Source organism: Paracoccidioides lutzii (assembly GCF_000150705.2).
Source record: "Paracoccidioides lutzii Pb01 unplaced genomic scaffold supercont2.9, whole genome shotgun sequence".
NCBI classification, from domain to species: domain Eukaryota; kingdom Fungi; phylum Ascomycota; class Eurotiomycetes; order Onygenales; family Ajellomycetaceae; genus Paracoccidioides; species Paracoccidioides lutzii.
The window spans coordinates 1,059,770-1,077,465 of record NW_015440955.1 but is presented as its reverse complement, the minus strand read 5'-3'; the positions used below and the strand labels follow the sequence as shown (position 1 = coordinate 1,077,465).

Below are 17,696 nucleotides of genomic sequence, written 5' to 3'. Positions count from 1 at the left end.
TACAATAGGGAAGATCAGGCCTTCCTGAAATTTTGCCAGAGGTTAAATTACCTGTCAAAGTTCCCAAGTTTACAAAAACGAGTTGGCGGATAGCCAATATATATCAATCATCGAAGAACATAAATGGACGCGCCACCTGGATAGTCTTTTTCCCCGCAAGCTTGTCATCAGGCCGCCTACTGCCTATCCGGGCGGTATGGATACGGGGGGAGTATTATTTCCCAACAATCTGATTGTGAATTCCAGCCTAAGATCCCCATTGGGGGCTCGAAATGACCTGGGCAGTTCGTGCTCAGACCGCGAACGGATAGCAATAGTACAACGGATCAGAAATAAAGTCAGGTGGATGAATCTGGATAAGAACCAGCAGTCAGTATCCTGTGTTTAATCTTGTTTTGTCGTTCATGAGTAGGTGGGAGAGAGGGCGGATACTAAAAGGTAAATTTACCCCAATGCCAACCCAAAGCTGAGCCCAATACCAGCAAACATGCGGGTTCTCTTTGAAATCTCGCCACAGCGGGGACCAGGTTGGCAAGGTTTAGAATTTAACAGCAGGCCTTGAATGTCGATGACGAAGGAGTAACCGCTCACAAAGGCATCGATTGCAAGGTTGAGAAAGAGCCACATTGGGCGCTGACGAAAATAGATGTAGGCTAGGTTGAGGAAGCTAAGGAAAGCCGCGGCAACGCTCTAGATAGGGGTTGTTCCAGTGGACATGAGCTCTTCCGATCCGTACACTGTTTCTCAACGAATGCGGAGGAAAAGGGCATTCTTACCAGTTCAATCATCATAACGCAACCGTCTTCTACTCTCCAGTCCAACTTATATTGGGAAGAGGGATACTGATTAATTATTACCGCGGCGAACAGGAAGGTAAAGGTTAGGACCGAGATGATGATGGACAGCCAGGTGAGGTAAAAAGTTCCACAGAAGGGCCTTCCCGGGGTCTGCCTGTAAGAAATAACATCATTTTGTTCGTTTGCAGTTGAAGCTCCGGCGGACGCGTCAATGAGAAGGGGAGTTGTCTCGGATCTATCTGTCATCTTGGATCGGGAATAAAGTCAATTCAGAAGCTTGGTTGGTTAGGTCTGTGAGTCTTTTTGTTTAAAATTCCCCTGAGATCCCCATTAACCAATGCTTTTGAATCTTTAAATGGGAAAGTCACATGCAGATTTCGTTTAAGAGGCAGATGCATTGAAGATGGCATTTCCAACTCAATAGGTTAAGGAGAAGGTAAATGTGTGCGGAAGGTTGACTGGCAGAGAGTAACAGGACGGGTACATATATAGTCGCTGCCTGTTTGTTGCGTCCATTTAATGATAGATAGGTTGTTTATTTATAGCTCTAGCCGTGTGTCAGCGGTAGTCATGTTTTGTGTCAAGTTCTTTAATTATTAGTTATTATTTAGTGGATGGCTGTCATGCCACAACGGTCAGCTCTTAAAATGGGTTGGACGGGAATTGATCAACAAAAAAACTTCGGAGAGATTTTCAACCAAGTTGTAGTAATCGTAAAAATATCACTCACCAGAGCGGCCCATTTTACGGTTGAGTCTTACACTGGGAAATTCGTTTATTATTCTGACTGAGATAAGGAAAAAACCACCCAAAAAAACAAAAAAAAAAAAAAAAAAAAAAAAAAAAGTGTACCCATAACCTTCTAACATAAGCTGCTGGAGAAGCCCTAGTGCTGTACAAGACGTGATCTTCACACATCCCAAGAATCTCCAGTTTCGTGGATGATGGGGTACATAACAAGCATTCACCGTAAAGCGTAGGTAGCTGCATTCAAAGTAGCAGTAAGCATCAAACCGATCAGTTAAGGTCGAATAATCAAGAAGACCACAGTGCTGGGTGGGACGGGTAAGTCAATATTGTGACGTATATTGAGCCAGAAAAGTGAGCGACAACGAATTTTTGCCAGCCCGCCAACGTAGTGATAAGTAAAGGCCGAGACGTAGGTATTCGCGACGTAGCTACACTTATACCCACACTTGGAAAGGTTGAGAAGGGCGAACGGAAAAGCCGGAATGTTGGAAGTTCAGCTTTTCTGTTTTGCGGTGTTAGCTCGAGGTATATAGAGGGACATGCATCTTGAGAAAGTCCGAGACATGGCTTTTGCGTTCTCCAAGTCTGCATGCTGCATTTCCTTTTCCTAAGATAAAGACTGAAGTATCCAGCATAGAAGGAGCCTTCATTCTTTTGGCAATTCGCCGAGGTGACCGCAGTGGGAGAAATTGTCCGGCAAACTCCGCTGGTGATAACCTCCCCACATCAAGTCTGCTGATGACGGGACGATATGTAGCCATTTGCGATGCCTCTGTTTAATGTGAACTTTGAATAGTCCAAATCCTAAATATCTGGATGGCATTTATGAAACTTGATCTCAGGTATGTTCGTGGTATATTGGTTGAGCTGTGTGGTTTAGTTATAGGCAAAATAGGACGTCGGCTCACTTCAACCAGAAAGACAAGATGTTGCCTCCAGCAATACTGGGAGATCTACCTTTCCAAATATTCAGGTCTCCGGTGAAACGAAATTGAATTAAAAAACGTATTCATCCCATCCTTACTCTGGATGCTGTTGTTGGCAAGGGACCAACTCAGCCATTGGGAAGATAAAAAGGGGGATCACATGACTAGGTGTCAAACAAGGCTTATCTAATCAGTGGAAACACCAACATCCGATTCAAATCTGTCCAATCCTTGAATGTTCGAACCCTTGCAATAGCGAATGAATATAACCGGGGATTCAAAGCCACCAGTCTCATTAACAGAATCAGCACTAGGTAATTACATAACTAACTTGCATCTGCTAACTAGAATTAACTTAACTAACTAATTAACTTAGTAGAACGCTAACGTTGCTTGCTGGGGGCTGACTAACTAACTATCATCATGAATGATATCCCCTCATAGCCCGCGGGTTTTTCCGTTGGATGTGAGACAGCCTGCCAGACTGCGCTAGACCTAGTTCTGGTCCGCGAATGCTGGGAAGAGAAAACATCTTAACTAGTTAGTTAATTTGGGCCGGGTGTCGTAAAAATTGAAATCCGCGATGAGTCTTAGCAATCCGCCGCATTCCGCCAGCGGGAGCTCGATGTCAGATGCCGCTTCGACAAGATCCACCTTTGCTGGCGGTTTGAATAACAACGGAAATCAACCCGGCAATAACAGCAGCAGCCAGCATCACCAAACCCGAAATCTAAAGAGGAGTGTTCAGGCAGCTTTTGACGGTAATTAAGTTCACTATATTTTAATTCATTTTCTTTGGTTGGCCTCCAGAGCGCGCTTATTGCCTCTCCTCTTTAGTCTCCACTTTCCATCCATGCCATTTTGTCTTCGTTGGCTCGGTTGCGCAGACATAACCATGGCTTTTCAGCGGAATCAGCCCCGCCCCAGCTCTTTGGTTTACCGTTTTAGCTGAAACTTAATGAATTTTCCTTCCGCTGTAACGCAGCTGGGAAAATCAATGCTGCATTCTACATTTGGTCATCAAAATATACATTCGCACACATTTTATCCTGTCCCCCTTTACGTATCGTCCACCCTGCGTATTATTGAACTGCTTTCTCAATTTTGATGTGGATTCCGATAACTACCAAATTATACTTGCTTTCAGCACTATTAATCTTACCTTGAATCATGTCAAAACGTCGCATTCACGAGTTGAACTCGTTGAGAGTGAGCCTTCTTCGAGGTAATTCCCTAACTCCGAACCGAGCCTGGGTTTATTTACCCTTCCACTTGACCTTGGTTTTGACCTTGGTTTCAAGTTTATCTTTTTTTAACTTCGCAAAATGTGTCCTTTCGGATGCTGGGGCTGGGTGAAGCTATCAACCTCCTTCGATCCACTATCTCGCTTTAAGCCCCCGCCCTTTATATACTTTTTCAACCCTTCAAAGCTGCACCGCAGAATTTCCCCTTTTTTGATATCAAATTGCTTTAACGCTTGGATTTCTATCTTTCTTTCCCTTTTCTCTGCACACACATACCATCATTATCTGTAACTGACTAGGATTACTTTTGTAGATACGCTGGAACTGAAAAAGTCTCCTGGATGCGGATACACCAGCAAAGTTCATATTCGAGAGAAATATCATATTGTCGGATTTATTAGTAGTGGTACCTATGGCCGAGTCTACAAGGCAATCGGCAGAAATAGCCAGAAGCGCGAGTTTGCCATTAAAAAGTTTGTGGTAATAAGCCTTCCACAATTTATATCTGCGGAAACTGACAACCACAGATTTAAACCCGACAAGGAAGGGGAAGTAATTCAATACACAGGTCTGTCCCAGTCAGCGATTCGAGAAATCGCGTTATGTTCTGAGTTGTCACATGCAAATGTTGTCCAATTGGAAGAAATAATTCTCGAGGAAAAGTGCATCTTCATGGTTTTTGAGTATACCGAACACGACCTTCTGCAGATTATTCACCACCACACCCAGCCTCCACGACATGCCATTCCCGCTCCAATGGTAAAGTCCATTTTATTCCAGCTTCTGAACGGCCTTCTCTATCTCCACAGCAACTGGGTTTTACATAGAGATCTCAAACCTGCCAATATTCTAGTCACATCGACTGGTGCTGTTCGAATTGGTGATCTCGGCCTCGCCCGTCTATTTTACAAGCCTCTGAATTCGCTTTTCTCAGGTGACAAAGTGGTGGTAACCATTTGGTATCGCGCCCCCGAATTACTACTTGGGAGTCGACATTATACACCTGCCATTGATATCTGGGCAGTTGGCTGTATATTTGCTGAATTGCTTTCGCTCCGTCCAATATTCAAAGGCGAAGAAGCCAAAATGGATGCCAAAAAGACAGTGCCGTTCCAACGGAACCAAATGCTTAAAATTATCGAGATTTTGGGCGTACCGAAAAAGGATACTTGGCCCGGGCTTACATCCATGCCGGAATATGCACAGCTTCAGTCACTGGCCTTGACACGTGGCGGCAACCAACTGAACAAAACGTCTAACTTAGACGCCTGGTACCACACCTGTATCAAGTCAGCCGGATATCTGTCATCACCGTCAGGCTCTCCCGGTCGAGAAGGATTTGATCTTCTCTCCCGCCTTTTGGAATACGATCCGGCAAAGAGGCTAACGGCCAAAGAGGCACTGGAACACCCATATTTCTCGACTGGTAGTCCTGTAGCAGCAAACTGCTTTGAAGGTTTTGAAGGGAAGTATCCTAATCGGCGAGTTAGCCAGGATGACAATGATATTCGAACGAGTAGCTTACCAGGCACAAAAAGGAGTGGGCAACCTGATGATACAAGAGCGGCAAAACGAAATAAGGAAGGATAAACGCTGGCCGGAACAGTCGTTATTACGGGGTTTGGAGCAGTTATTAGGTGCAATTTTTATGGCTGGGCGGAGTTAGCAGAATATATCTGTGTGTGCTTTTGTTTGATGGCATCTAATTTCCATTCTTGTATCTTCTGCTATATACTGTTTTACCTTGCCTTATATTCATGTCCCTTGTTCTACTTGTAATACAAACGCTTTTGATGTATATTGCAGCTTATTGCATCATTACCTGGGCTCTGCGGGCATAGGAGACCGAAGTATGGCTCATCGTCACAAAATTCCAGTATAAACATTATTTCTTGGGGAATATTTAGCGAGTCGAAAATTCAATTAAAGTATATCAGCAGTGTAATTGGATAATAGAAATTCCTAGATCCAACCTCTCAAGGCACCTTGGTACCTATGTCTCATGTCATTGAGAATCATAGATAACGATTTTTCGGATCGCAGTCAGCCGCTTTCTAAATGATATATGGCCCAGGGTCGCCCGTAGCAACCAACAACATTCATTTGGCATTTCGTGGCTTTGAAGATTCCAATTCTGCAAAATGCTGGAAACAAGGATGAATAGCGGAGATTACGTCTAATCGAGCATGTTTCAGCCTTGATTTCGTCATATAAGTGAGCGATCGATCTCTCCCTCACGACGTAGATATATTAAACGCGTTAAGCGCGGGAACTAAACCCGATCTGCATGGCCTTTTTTATTTACGGTACCGAGTGAAACTCAAAACATCACACATACCCCCTTTGTTTTCTTCTCTGTCGCAAAACAAAGTCCAAGATCGTCAGGACTCCTATTGCCTCGGGACTAAAATCCATCCTCCAGCAATGCCACAAACCGCCACAGAGGGGCTCTGGAGGTGACGCATCGTATGTGGCTGGGAATTTAGTTAGTTAGTTCATAGCCGAGCTCCACCCAGCAAACGAGGGGTTGGTGTGGGATGAATGGAATGAATGGAAAGTATGGACCTGAAGAGAATGAATTTGGTGCGCGTTTTAACAAAAAAATTTTATAAATCGGAGCCGATACTGGCTCTTAAGATGAACAGACATAATGTTGTACGTACATTGTCCCCAGCGGACTATGATGTAACTAACCACCTTGTAATGAAACATCGCAAGTCCCCACAGCTAGTAGTTACGCCAAACCTTCTGACGTGGAATGTACCGGCCCATCTTAAAGCCGCCACAACCTCCAAACTATTAAAGTCTCTGCATGATTTGCAAATCCTACTGCTGAGCGACAATTCAATATCTGCTCTACCCTAATTCCCTGCTTTTCTGTTCTTCGTCACAAAAACCCATAGATCTCCTTCGGCAACGAGACATCCCTCAGGAACCAACAAAAGAGAAAAGTTCTGCACCAGTTTTCTCTATCTACCAACCTCCTTAGTTCCTCCATCCTCCAAAGTTAAAAACCCACAACAAAAACATCCCATCAACAATCCAATTCAATCAAATAAACATTACAGAAGTCCTATCCGAACTAGCCTCGATTTCCCTCATCAGCATCTACGATATAACGCGAAGCTTTCCACGCCTCTCTCTCTGCCCAAACCTGGGCCGAAATACCAGCATCTCCCTGCAACCACCCACCTTGATATCGGAGGTAGATCAGAACCATGCCCTTCTTCTACTCGAAACGTATCGGGGGTCGACACGTTTCCACCGGTGTTACCGTTGACCGCCACGGCGTGCACAGAGCGCCATGGAGCGTCAGAATCGGACGTTTCATGTGTTTTAGATGAACGCATTGCACACTTTTGCTTTTTGATTTGGATTTGGATTTGGGGGTGGTGGTTGGATGGTTTGAAGTGGTTATGACGCTGGTTGATGTGAGGGTGTGACGGTTATGATATGATATGGAGATGATAACCCATTGAGCTGGATGGGCGCAGTGTTGTGTTTTTGAAATATATTTCTTTAAATGAGGCATGGTGTTTTATGAACGCTGCTATTTATTGTGCGGGGGCTGTGTTCATTTTTTCGGTATCGTTTCCTGCTTGTTTTTCGGGGGCGGTGGGTTGAGAGTGTTTAAAGGGCTCGAATCAGTAGTTTCACCTTTTTTCTGCGAGTTTGTGATGTCCCACACTTCAACTTACTATCAAATAGGGAACGCGGATTACCCTTTTAGATCTTAAAGGTAGTTCCTATATTTGATAGATGTCTCAAAGGAGGGATATATGACCCGGAGGCTGTTCAAACTAGATCACAAACAAATAAAGAGACACAATAAAAATTAATGGAAATAAACTAAACCAAAGTTGAACATCCCTTGAGAAACTTGTCCATGAATCATTATTCCCATTCATTTTGTTGTACAATATTATGGAAGTATTACACGCTCAGAACCAGACGATGAAAAATTAGGGATTAGAAGAACAAGGTATCAGTTGTCATCAATAACCTGTCTCAGACAGATTAGCATAATTTATACGAACTCCTCATGGAACGGGAAACTCACCACTCTGCTCCCTCCGACCGTCACCAGCATCACCGCCACTTCCACCGTCCTTACGCGATCCAGGCCCAGACCCAGACGCCTCCACCGCCACCCCAGCCTCCCTAATCCCCTGATCATCACCTCTCAACTTCTCAAAATAAGCCTTAATATCCTCAGCCCCAACAGGCTGACCACTCTCCGCAAATGGCTTCAAGAACTCTTTCACCTTGTCCTTTAAATGGTTGTACACCATCACCCCCTCAATTGCACGTACACGGTCTATGTTACTTAACGCCGCCTCTCCGCGATCCAGAAGGCTCCCTGTATGATGGCTGCCAGCGCCGTTGGGGTTGTCCCCATCTTTGGAAAGCGGGGGCTCGTATGTGTCCTCCTCCTCGCGGAGTTGGGGGTGTGGGATCAGATTGGGGAAACAGGATGGGCAGCGGCAGAGGTAGTCGCGGAAATCTTCTTTGAGGAAAAGGGAAAACGTGCCAGAGGGCCAACTGGCTGGGAGGGTCTCGTGCTTGGGCTTTGAGGACTTGGTAGATTTCAACTCAGGGTCTGTCGGGACCTCTGTTGACGTTTCCTCCTTGGATCGCTTGGCGTCAGGCTCATCGTTTGAATTATCTTCAGGTTTTCGTTTCCTAGAATTGGTTGTTGGTGTATCGTCCTTGGGTTCCTCAGTAACTTCTGCCGTGACATTTTCATTCGTGGCATTTGACGCAGGCGCATCCCTTTTGTAAACGCAGGCAAGAATCCAGGAGTCCCAGCGTATCGCTTTAGCCAAGGATTAGAATCTAGGCACTTGTAGCAAATAAAAGCGTCGAAATCATCCTCGTCAGGGAACTGTGGAGGTAAGGGTGGTTCGTCGTCTGCTTCTTCATTGGGAAGGGCAAAATCAGCTGTTTTGGCATCTCCGTTCTGCCCATCCTTGTCCTTTGTTTCGGCGTTGAGAATGACTCTCTTATTCACACGCGTGTCGCCAATTACGCGGAGGTCTACGAGACGCTCTCGATGATGACGATCATCTACGCGAGCATCTAGTTCCATAGTCCCCATGCCCGAAGCCATTCATACTAGCGCTGAGGCCCATAAAGAGGTATATGCTTACTCTGACGCTGTTTGGGAGTCTGTTGAGACGAAGCTCTCTCTGCGCTGTCTGGTGGTCGCTTCAGTCTGCTGTGGCATCCCGTTTTGTGGTGTCTGAGATGTGGGCTCATCCATTTCCAACGTGGCTAAGAATACTGGATCTACTTGAAAGAGTATACTAATTTAAGATAAGCAAGACAATGCCCTGACATAACCATCAAGTTGCTAGGGATAGAGTATAGAGATAGAAAAAATGATGTTGCGCGAGAGCGGCTCGGGGGAAAAATGTTTGCTTTGTTTGCATCGGGCGTGCATCGGCGAACTACGACTACGCGCTTTTCCTATTTGGGCCTTAAGTGGCACGCGTCAACCTCGCGTTAATTTTCCGCGTGGTGCTCTTTCTTCTTCTGGACGCGAGTTTCTTCCCTGCTTAATTAAGCCCTTTCCCTCTTTTTTGTCTTCGCCAACAACAACATTCTTCAACGACACACCGTCGTTTATCTGTGGATGACCCACCTCTGAATATAGCTATACATTCAGATCGGAATATACGGGTTAAGAATCCCAAAAGGCTTCCTTAGTACGGCCAAAAGATAGTCAAAATGAGGTATTGATTATTCCCTGGAGCGTTTCCTGGAGGTTCTAGTTAACAATGTCTGTTATGTACAGTTCCCCTCTACACCCAAGCAGTTCAGCTGCAAATCGCGGTTTAGGGAAGCTTACTAGGCGAAAGCGATCTCGTGAGCCAGATGATGATAATTCTTCAGCTCTCCCTCCTTCCAGTCGTAAGTTCGCGCGACCCTGTGTGTTAATACGGCGCAAAAGAAACATATGCTAACCAACGAGTAGCGCCGCCTTCCTCCCCCCCAATGCTGCCTCTCGAAGATGACGATGCGGAAAACGATTTGGACGAAGAGGCCGATTTCATTGGCGATATCGACGATGCTGATGAGATGGCAGAAGAAGAAGACGGCATTGACCTTTTCGCTGACACTTTTGAGCGCGACTACAGACCGCGCGGCCCTGAGGCATACGAAGGAGATGATATCGATGATACGGGAGAACACGAAGAGCTGGATTTGGCCACTAGACGTCAACTTGAAGCCAGACTCAACAGACGTGATAGAGAACTTGCTCGAAGACGACGCATGCCCGCAGCATTTTTGCAGGATGATGAAGACGATGGGAATGTCGACCTTACAAAACAGCCTCGTAGACGACGGCATCACTACGACGAGGATGCTGACGAGATGGACATGGATATTATGGATGAAGAGATGACCCTCGAAGCCTTGGCGGAAATTAAAGCTGCCAACGTTACCGAATGGGTTGCCCAACCGTCTGTCCATCGATCCATATATCGCGAATTTAAGTCTTTCTTAACCGAATTTACGGACAAGGACGGTACTTCGGTTTATGGAACGCTTATTCGAAACTTGGGAGAAATAAATTCTGAATCTCTCGAGGTTTCGTATGCCCATTTGAGTGATTCGAAGGCCATTGTAGCTTATTTCCTGGCCAATGCCCCCGCAGAGGTTTTGAAGATTTTCGATCAGGCGGCAATGGAGGTAACCCTACTCCATTATCCCGACTACCATCGCATTCATAACGACATTCACGTTCGTATCACCAATCTTCCAGTTATGTACACTCTTCGACAACTACGCCAAAGTCATCTTAACTGTCTGGTTCGTGTCAGCGGAGTTGTAACCAGGCGAACTGGTGTTTACCCCCAATTGAAATACGTCATGTTCAATTGTACCAAATGCGGTATTACATTGGGACCGTTCCAGCAAGAATCAAACGCTGAGATCAAAATCTCTTTCTGCCAGAACTGCCAGAGTCGTGGCCCTTTCACTCTTAACTCTGAAAAGACTGAATACCGCAACTATCAGAAAATGACCCTTCAGGAATCCCCCGGAACAGTCCCCGCTGGACGACTTCCACGACACAGAGAGGTTATTCTTCTGGCAGATCTCATTGACTCTGCAAAACCAGGGGATGAAGTGGAAATTACTGGAATCTATCGCAATCACTACGACGGCCAGTTAAACAACAAGAACGGCTTCCCAGTGTTTGCAACGATCTTGGAGGCTAATCACCTAGTGAAATCCCACGACCAACTCGCTGGTTTCCACTTGACTGAGGAGGACGAGCGGAAGATTCGAGCGTTATCGAGAGACCCTCAGATCGTGGACAGGATTGTACGATCCATAGCTCCAAGCATTTATGGCCATGAAGACATCAAAACTGCTGTAGCACTCTCTCTTTTTGGTGGGGTGAGTAAGGTGGCCCAAGGAAAGATGTCCATCCGTGGTGATATCAACGTACTCCTCCTTGGCGATCCAGGTACAGCCAAGTCCCAAGTATTAAAATACGTTGAGAAGACCGCCCACAGAGCTGTTTTTGCTACCGGTCAAGGTGCCAGTGCCGTCGGTCTCACAGCTAGTGTTCGCCGTGACCCATTGACAAGCGAATGGACGCTTGAAGGTGGAGCGCTCGTGCTCGCTGACCGGGGTACATGTCTTATCGACGAGTTTGACAAAATGAATGACCAGGACCGCACGTCCATCCATGAAGCCATGGAACAACAAACAATTTCAATATCCAAGGCGGGCATTGTCACAACACTCCAAGCACGTTGTGCTATTGTCGCTGCAGCCAACCCTATTGGAGGCAGATATAACGGCACCATTCCATTTTCCCACAACGTCGAGTTGACAGAGCCTATTCTTTCGCGTTTCGATATTCTCTGTGTCGTTCGAGACACAGTTAGCCCAGAAGAAGATGAACTATTGGCGAAATTCGTCGTTGACTCACATTCCAAAGCCAACCCTCCTAGACCGCAGACCGATGAGTATGGAAACCCCGTTCCACGTGAAACCTCTGGGGATGACGAGGATGAAGAAATGGGCGAGTCTCATCCCGTGAATGGAGAGTCCGGGGGAGCAGAGCAGATTCCCCAAGAGCTTCTCCGGAAATATATTCTGTATGCCAGAGAACGGTGTCGCCCAAAACTATATCAGATCGACCAAGACAAAGTTGCCCGACTCTTTGCAGACATGAGAAGAGAAAGCTTAGCCACGGGGGCATATCCAATTACCGTATGTGGCTCCTTTGTTGAACGTTGGAATCTAATGCATATGCACCTATCTCGATATGATCTCGAAATAAATACTCCACTAACTCCAATCTCCACCAGGTCCGTCATCTCGAAGCCATCATGCGTATTGCTGAAGCATTCTGCAAAATGCGATTGTCGGATTACTGCACCGCTCAAGACATCGACAGAGCGATTGCTGTGACGGTTGACTCGTTCATCAGCAGTCAGAAAGTTAGCTGTAAGAAGGCTCTTTCGCGAGCGTTCGCTAAGTATGTCTTCCCCTTCCCAATTATGTCGTTAACTTGTTGTATTGTCCGGTCTTGTGTGCTAACGCTTTGCTCTTTAGATACACGCTGGCTAGACCCGGCACACAGAAACGGCGGGGACCAACTGTTGGCGCTAATTCTGGGCTATCATCAGGCCAGCGCAATGGCATGGATCGGAGGGGACTGTGAACCAAGCTTATGAAGCTATTTCGTCGTGAATGTTTCATTGCATGGGTCTGTTGGGTTTACTTTCTCATTTACAATTCATTTCCTTTTTATTTTCCCTTGCAGAACTGTGTTTGTGCATACCATTTTCATTGCTGGAGTTAATGGATGGGGATAGAAATGATCATGATGGGATATTTTACTGTTGAGTTTCTTTCGCAAGATGGATACGTGATAATGCATCTGTAGTCTGCCTGACTCTGATTCCCTGAACGCATCCTGCAGTACAATCATGGATATATATCTTGGTCATTCAGAGCTATCTACTCCACATACACTGTGCAACCATGCCAGCAAGCACGCGGACGACCCGTAGCTGCCAGATAACAAGCAAGCGGCCGCTATTTCCCCGTTGTGACAGGACATAGGGAAGATAAACGCCAAGCCGCGCGGTAGTGAAACAGCCAATCGGACCCCCAGTCAAAGCAATGTGGCGCAAAGCCCAGGCGTTGGGTATTTCTTCCCCATTCGGCGATCCCATGAAAAAATTCCTTTTGTTGCTCTTGAAAAACTTGATTGCCGAGACGCCGGCCTGCTTACCAATCGTTAAGGGAATCGCATTCATTATGGATGGCCCCAGACTGCCTGGCTTGCTTATGATATCGGTTCATCTAGAACACAACCCCCACTAACACGTCGAACCAGTGGAAGGAGATTGAAACCACTTTGCTCCCGCAGCTCGGAGCGCATATGGACGCCAGGTGCTTGGAATCATGTCTTCCAAGGATTTTAGGTGGGATGCTGGTTTTGGAATTCCGACGACAGGACAGTTTTTAACTGGCTAGTCCACGGACTAGCAGACAGCTTGGCTCAATTTTTCCATCTTATTTCTAATGATGAGTTTCGTCTATTGTAAAGAAGAATTATCTTGACCGTTTCATGTCTTGTCGATAATCTAGCGGCGCATTTTCCTATATAAATGTTCATATGTTTCTATGATTTTTGCTGTTGGTAGTAGGGGGTCGTATCTTGCAGACACATACTTTATAATAATATAAAACATATCTCATCCTGCAACAGCAAAGCAGGTATCGCACTTCGCTTGGCGATGTTCGTAACATCTTATTTCTATTCATCATGACCGCTCTAGATACCCATCCACGCGCTCCTCGTGAATACTCGACAGCCAGTGAGTCTGAAAGAAAGCGATTGCGCTCGAAGTTTTGGGGTAGGCAAAATGCCTCCAATCCACAGGCCATCCGCGCCAATAATATCGAAGGCGCTGAAGATGTAGAAGATACCGTTGAAACATCTGTTTGCGATGGGCGTCAGCCAGCACTGCCTCCTGTGGAGACTCTATCAGAGAGCGATATTGAGCGGTTGGGAAGGGAGCGCCCAGTTATTTTTCGAAATACGTGGACTGAGATTGCATTTGTGTTCTCGATAGTTATGTCGCAGGTGCTTGCGGTGCGTTTTAATCTCCTCCTCCTACTCCTCCCCCCCCCCCAACCTTTTTGTGAGCCTTTAGACGGATGGATTTGTTTTGTCTCCATTCATGATGTGCATGTGCTGATGTAACATCATCTCCGCGTTCCCGTGTTTTAGGAGTATTTCATATCTGGCATCAACGTCGTGTTACCAACGCTGGTGGATAAATTGGATATCCCTGAGGCCTCCGCCGTATGGCCTGCAAGCGCCTTTTCCCTTGTGGTAGCCGCGACATTGCTGATCTTTGGTCGGATTTCCGATATGATTGGCGGCTATCCAGTGTATGTCTTTGGCATGACATGGCTGTTCATCTGGTCCGTAGTGGCTGGGTTCTCTCAAAACCGGTTGATGATGATCTTTTGCCGGACGCTGCAAGGCATCGGTCCCGCTGCATTCCTTCCGTCGAGCATGATGCTTCTTGCGAAAGTCTATAGACCGGGACCAAGAAAAAATATGATATTTGCCATCTATGGGACCTGTGCTGTTATTGGATTTTTCATTGGCATCTTCTGCTCGGGGGTCTCAGCGGAATTCCTGTCGTGGGAATGGTATTTCTGGATTGGTGCAATTCTCGCAGCTGTTACCGCCGTGTCTTCGTTTTTGACCATCCCATCCGATACTGCTGAGGCGCGGAAACAGGGGGTTAAAATGGACTATATGGGTGCATCCCTTATCGTTCCAGGGCTGACATTGAGTATTTTTGCAATTACGGATAGCGCGCATGCCCCTGACGGGTGGAGGACCCATTATGTGTACATCTGTTTCATAATCGGCTGTATACTTCTGGGGCTCGCCGTATATGTCGAGGGTTGGGTTGCTGAGTCCCCGTTGTTACCGTTTGAGATTTTCGATGTCCCTTACATGAAGCCACTGGTTGTTGCGCTCTTATTTTTCTATGGTTGTTTAGGGGTTTTCCTCCTTTACGGAACCCTGTAGTATGTGATCCCCGGCCCCAAACTTCGCTCCGTAACTCTTAACCCTCTTCTCTGTTCCCGTATCTAACAGATTTTCATTTAGCATGGTGCATATCATGAGGGCATCGCCAATGCAGGTAGTTGCGTGGTGTGCACCTATGGTCATTGGCGGCTTCATCTTTCCCATCCTCTGCGCATTATTCCTCCACCTCGTCTCAGGAACAATTCTTCTTGTAATTTCCGGTATTGGATGGCTTGGTACCGGTCTGCTGTTCGCCCTCATGCCGGAGGGAGCCTCATATTGGACCTTTGCCTTCCCTGCCATGATCGGTGCCACGCTGGGCATCGACATCACCTTCAACATAACGAATATATTCATCACGACTAGCCAACCCAGCAAGCGACAGGGCTTAGCTGGTGCTGTTATTAACTCCGTTCTGCATTTGAGTATTGCTGTTCTCCTCGGGTTCTCGGACATAGCGCAGGTCCACACGGCATATCTGGGCAGGCTGAAGAGCTACAGGGTTGTGTTTTGGTTTGAGGTTGCATGTGCAGCTGTTTCCCTGTTGGTTATGATTTTTTTCGTGAGGGTCAATGCGGCCAAGTGCGAGATGACGGCAGACGAACGAGAGCGGTTGGAGGAGATGGAGCAGTCGGTTGTGCAGGGATCTCAAACTCAGCTGGAAAAATAGTTACTATCATGGAGGATGGAGGATGGATAGAGTGGTCACGTATACAATGACTTACGCTTCTGAATAAAAGGGAACTGGGTATGTATATGGCAATACCAATTAGAGGGTAGATCTCTTCCGATATTTGGCTACATCAATTCAGCGTTGCTTGCTTGGATTTTTTGATTTTCTTGCACTGTGGAAATGGAAATAGAAAGTTAGGAAATTTCAATACCTGAACTAATACTGATGGTAATATAATATTTTGTACAGTTTGATTTGAGCTAGTTCTTTGTAGAGCAGAAAAAATATTGCGCTTGATGGTGACAGTGTTAGAAGAAGGGTTGATGCCGTGGGTGAGAGAGAAGTTTAACTCACATAGACGAAATGAGGAATATTGCTGGAAAGAATAATATTTGGAAACACCACTATTGCAGTACACGTAATTGCAATTTGAAAAAGAGAATATGTTGTTCTCGGACTGAAACACATATTCTGATAATGTAGATGTAACTCCCGCAGTCATGATTTTGAATAACAGGATATAATGGAAACACATATTAACCGTTGGTCTGCACCTTACCATCATGCATATCAACATCTGAACATAAATGCAAGCGGTGGATTTTGACACTAAAGAAAACCTCGAGTTTTGATATACCCATCTATTGCTTGTTTATATTTTCAACCACAGTCCACATCCGTCGTGAACCCACTTTCCCTTCAATTTCGATCCAATTCTAGAAACTAGATTGTCCCTCAGTGCTTCAAGCTGGAAGTCAAATGATCGGAACTCAACAAGTTTTCCCTGTACGCCAAGATATCTGACCGAATGTGAGATTAGCGAGTAACTTGTATCCAGCTCCATCCATGGGTCGTTAGGATCCAGCGTTCCTGTTCGTTGTTCCTCCTCGAAAATTGTGCTAGTTGGTTCCGGTGCAAGCTGGAAGCTTAAGTGGCGAAGGTTGGACATGTTACGGATCACCTTTAAAACTAAGTTGGTGTGATTGTAGAAAGGGAAAACAGCAGTGTAATGGAACGAAGTTAGGCGGGAAATAGCTCCGACAGGATAAGGTAGATCCTTGGATTGGAGAGGATCAACAGCACCCCAGTGTTCCATAAGCGAAGGGACGCGAAGGAGATAGTATTCGTAGTTGCTATACGCTTTTAACGAAGAGCCCTCGTTGAACAGAATTTCCGACCATGGCCTAACGCTAAAGAAGGTATCATCCGCCTCTGGTGTTTCAAAATCAAGCAGCCTCTGAGCCGGTTGGTGAAATTGCATAGTTTGGAGGGGCAGTTCAAACGCCCATGAGTGAGCGCTATTTAAATTGCAAAGCGCCATATCCGCAAACACATAAGGTGGAGCTATGATCGTGATGTCCTGTGGGTCAACCTCCTCCAGCAACATCTTCCACCATCGAGACTTCTCACTACCAGGAAATATGGATCGCACGGAAACCACGGCAGATTGTACATGTCGAGCAAGCCCGTGCTGGCGAAGGAAAGCTAGGAAACGTCCTTGATCTCGTAACTCGTGGCGGGTGTAAGCGAAGAGGAGAGGCCGGGCCAGATCTCGAAAACGAGAAGATGTTCGTGAAACATTTTTCAGATCTACGCCAGGAGACGATGTGATGTTGTAGTTGGGCACTTGACGGAGGTTCTGTGCAGAGGGAGGAGGGTCTGAAGAGAGGTAGGAGAGGACATGGTCAATAAGTTCATTGGGAAGAGTCTCAATCGAAACAGCAGGGGATGCAGGAAATAAGATCCTGCCGGCCATGTGGAGGAAAATATCTTGTGGGATTCATTTAGTAAAACCAAACCCGTCAGCGATTTTGCCAGCATGGGAAGATGCAGTCTACGCACTTGTCACGCATGGATATCGGCATTTGGCCCATGCAAGGCTGCTGTTTCGTGATGTGTGTTTTGATGAAGAAAACATGCGGCTGATCTAGCCTACTGCTGAGTAAGTTGATAAAGTTAACCGACTAACTAGTTAACTAACTAGTTAGGGTTAAGTGAGGCGCGTGACGTCACTGGGAGTTCTATAACCAACTATGCAAAAGGAGCCTTGACATACATCGTTGGACATTAATTGCACACTCGAAATAGGTAATATCCCATATTAACCGACTAATTGACATTAAATCACCAATGTCTGATGAACTTGTTTTATCCATTCTTCAATAGGCGAAAGTTTCATAGTCTGCATCCGTAGTTATCGGGATTCTCTCCTCTACCTAC

General features: G+C 46.1%; 7 protein-coding genes across 7 annotated transcripts; 4 read left to right on the top strand and 3 right to left on the bottom strand.

Moving 5' to 3' along the window:
- Positions 1–183: 183 nt before the first annotated feature.
- Positions 184–1,043, bottom strand: PAAG_03998 (hypothetical protein; the record flags this gene model as incomplete). The annotated part of the gene is made up of 3 exons (XM_015845128.1): positions 184–352; positions 449–690; positions 777–1,043. The coding sequence occupies 3 exons, from the start codon at positions 1,041–1,043 to the stop codon at positions 184–186; spliced, it is 678 nt and encodes a 225-aa protein (XP_015702217.1).
- Positions 1,044–3,056: 2,013 nt separating this feature from the next.
- On the top strand, positions 3,057–3,242 carry PAAG_03997 (hypothetical protein; the record flags this gene model as incomplete). The annotated part of the gene is made up of 1 exon (XM_002794358.2): positions 3,057–3,242. The coding sequence occupies one exon, from the start codon at positions 3,057–3,059 to the stop codon at positions 3,240–3,242; it is 186 nt and encodes a 61-aa protein (XP_002794404.2).
- Positions 3,243–3,643: 401 nt separating this feature from the next.
- On the top strand, positions 3,644–5,307 carry PAAG_03996 (serine/threonine-protein kinase prk1; the record flags this gene model as incomplete). The annotated part of the gene is made up of 2 exons (XM_015845127.1): positions 3,644–3,698; positions 4,031–5,307. 2 exons carry the CDS (start codon positions 3,644–3,646, stop codon positions 5,305–5,307), a joined length of 1,332 nt encoding a protein of 443 aa, XP_015702216.1.
- Positions 5,308–7,757: 2,450 nt separating this feature from the next.
- Positions 7,758–8,827, bottom strand: PAAG_03994 (hypothetical protein; the record flags this gene model as incomplete). Its single annotated transcript, XM_015845126.1, has 2 exons — positions 7,758–8,490; positions 8,562–8,827. 2 exons carry the CDS (start codon positions 8,825–8,827, stop codon positions 7,758–7,760), a joined length of 999 nt encoding a protein of 332 aa, XP_015702215.1.
- A 670-nt stretch (positions 8,828–9,497) lies between these two features.
- On the top strand, positions 9,498–12,403 carry PAAG_03993 (DNA replication licensing factor MCM2; the record flags this gene model as incomplete). The annotated part of the gene is made up of 4 exons (XM_002794354.2): positions 9,498–9,630; positions 9,695–11,949; positions 12,048–12,217; positions 12,295–12,403. The coding sequence occupies 4 exons, from the start codon at positions 9,498–9,500 to the stop codon at positions 12,401–12,403; spliced, it is 2,667 nt and encodes an 888-aa protein (XP_002794400.2).
- A 1,113-nt stretch (positions 12,404–13,516) lies between these two features.
- Positions 13,517–15,473, top strand: PAAG_03992 (hypothetical protein; the record flags this gene model as incomplete). The annotated part of the gene is made up of 3 exons (XM_015845125.1): positions 13,517–13,846; positions 13,985–14,802; positions 14,885–15,473. The coding sequence occupies 3 exons, from the start codon at positions 13,517–13,519 to the stop codon at positions 15,471–15,473; spliced, it is 1,737 nt and encodes a 578-aa protein (XP_015702214.1).
- Positions 15,474–16,128: 655 nt separating this feature from the next.
- PAAG_03991 (F-box domain-containing protein) lies at positions 16,129–17,232 on the bottom strand (the record flags this gene model as incomplete). Its single annotated transcript, XM_002794352.2, has 1 exon — positions 16,129–17,232. The coding sequence occupies one exon, from the start codon at positions 17,230–17,232 to the stop codon at positions 16,129–16,131; it is 1,104 nt and encodes a 367-aa protein (XP_002794398.1).
- Between the last annotated feature and the right edge of the window lie 464 nt (positions 17,233–17,696).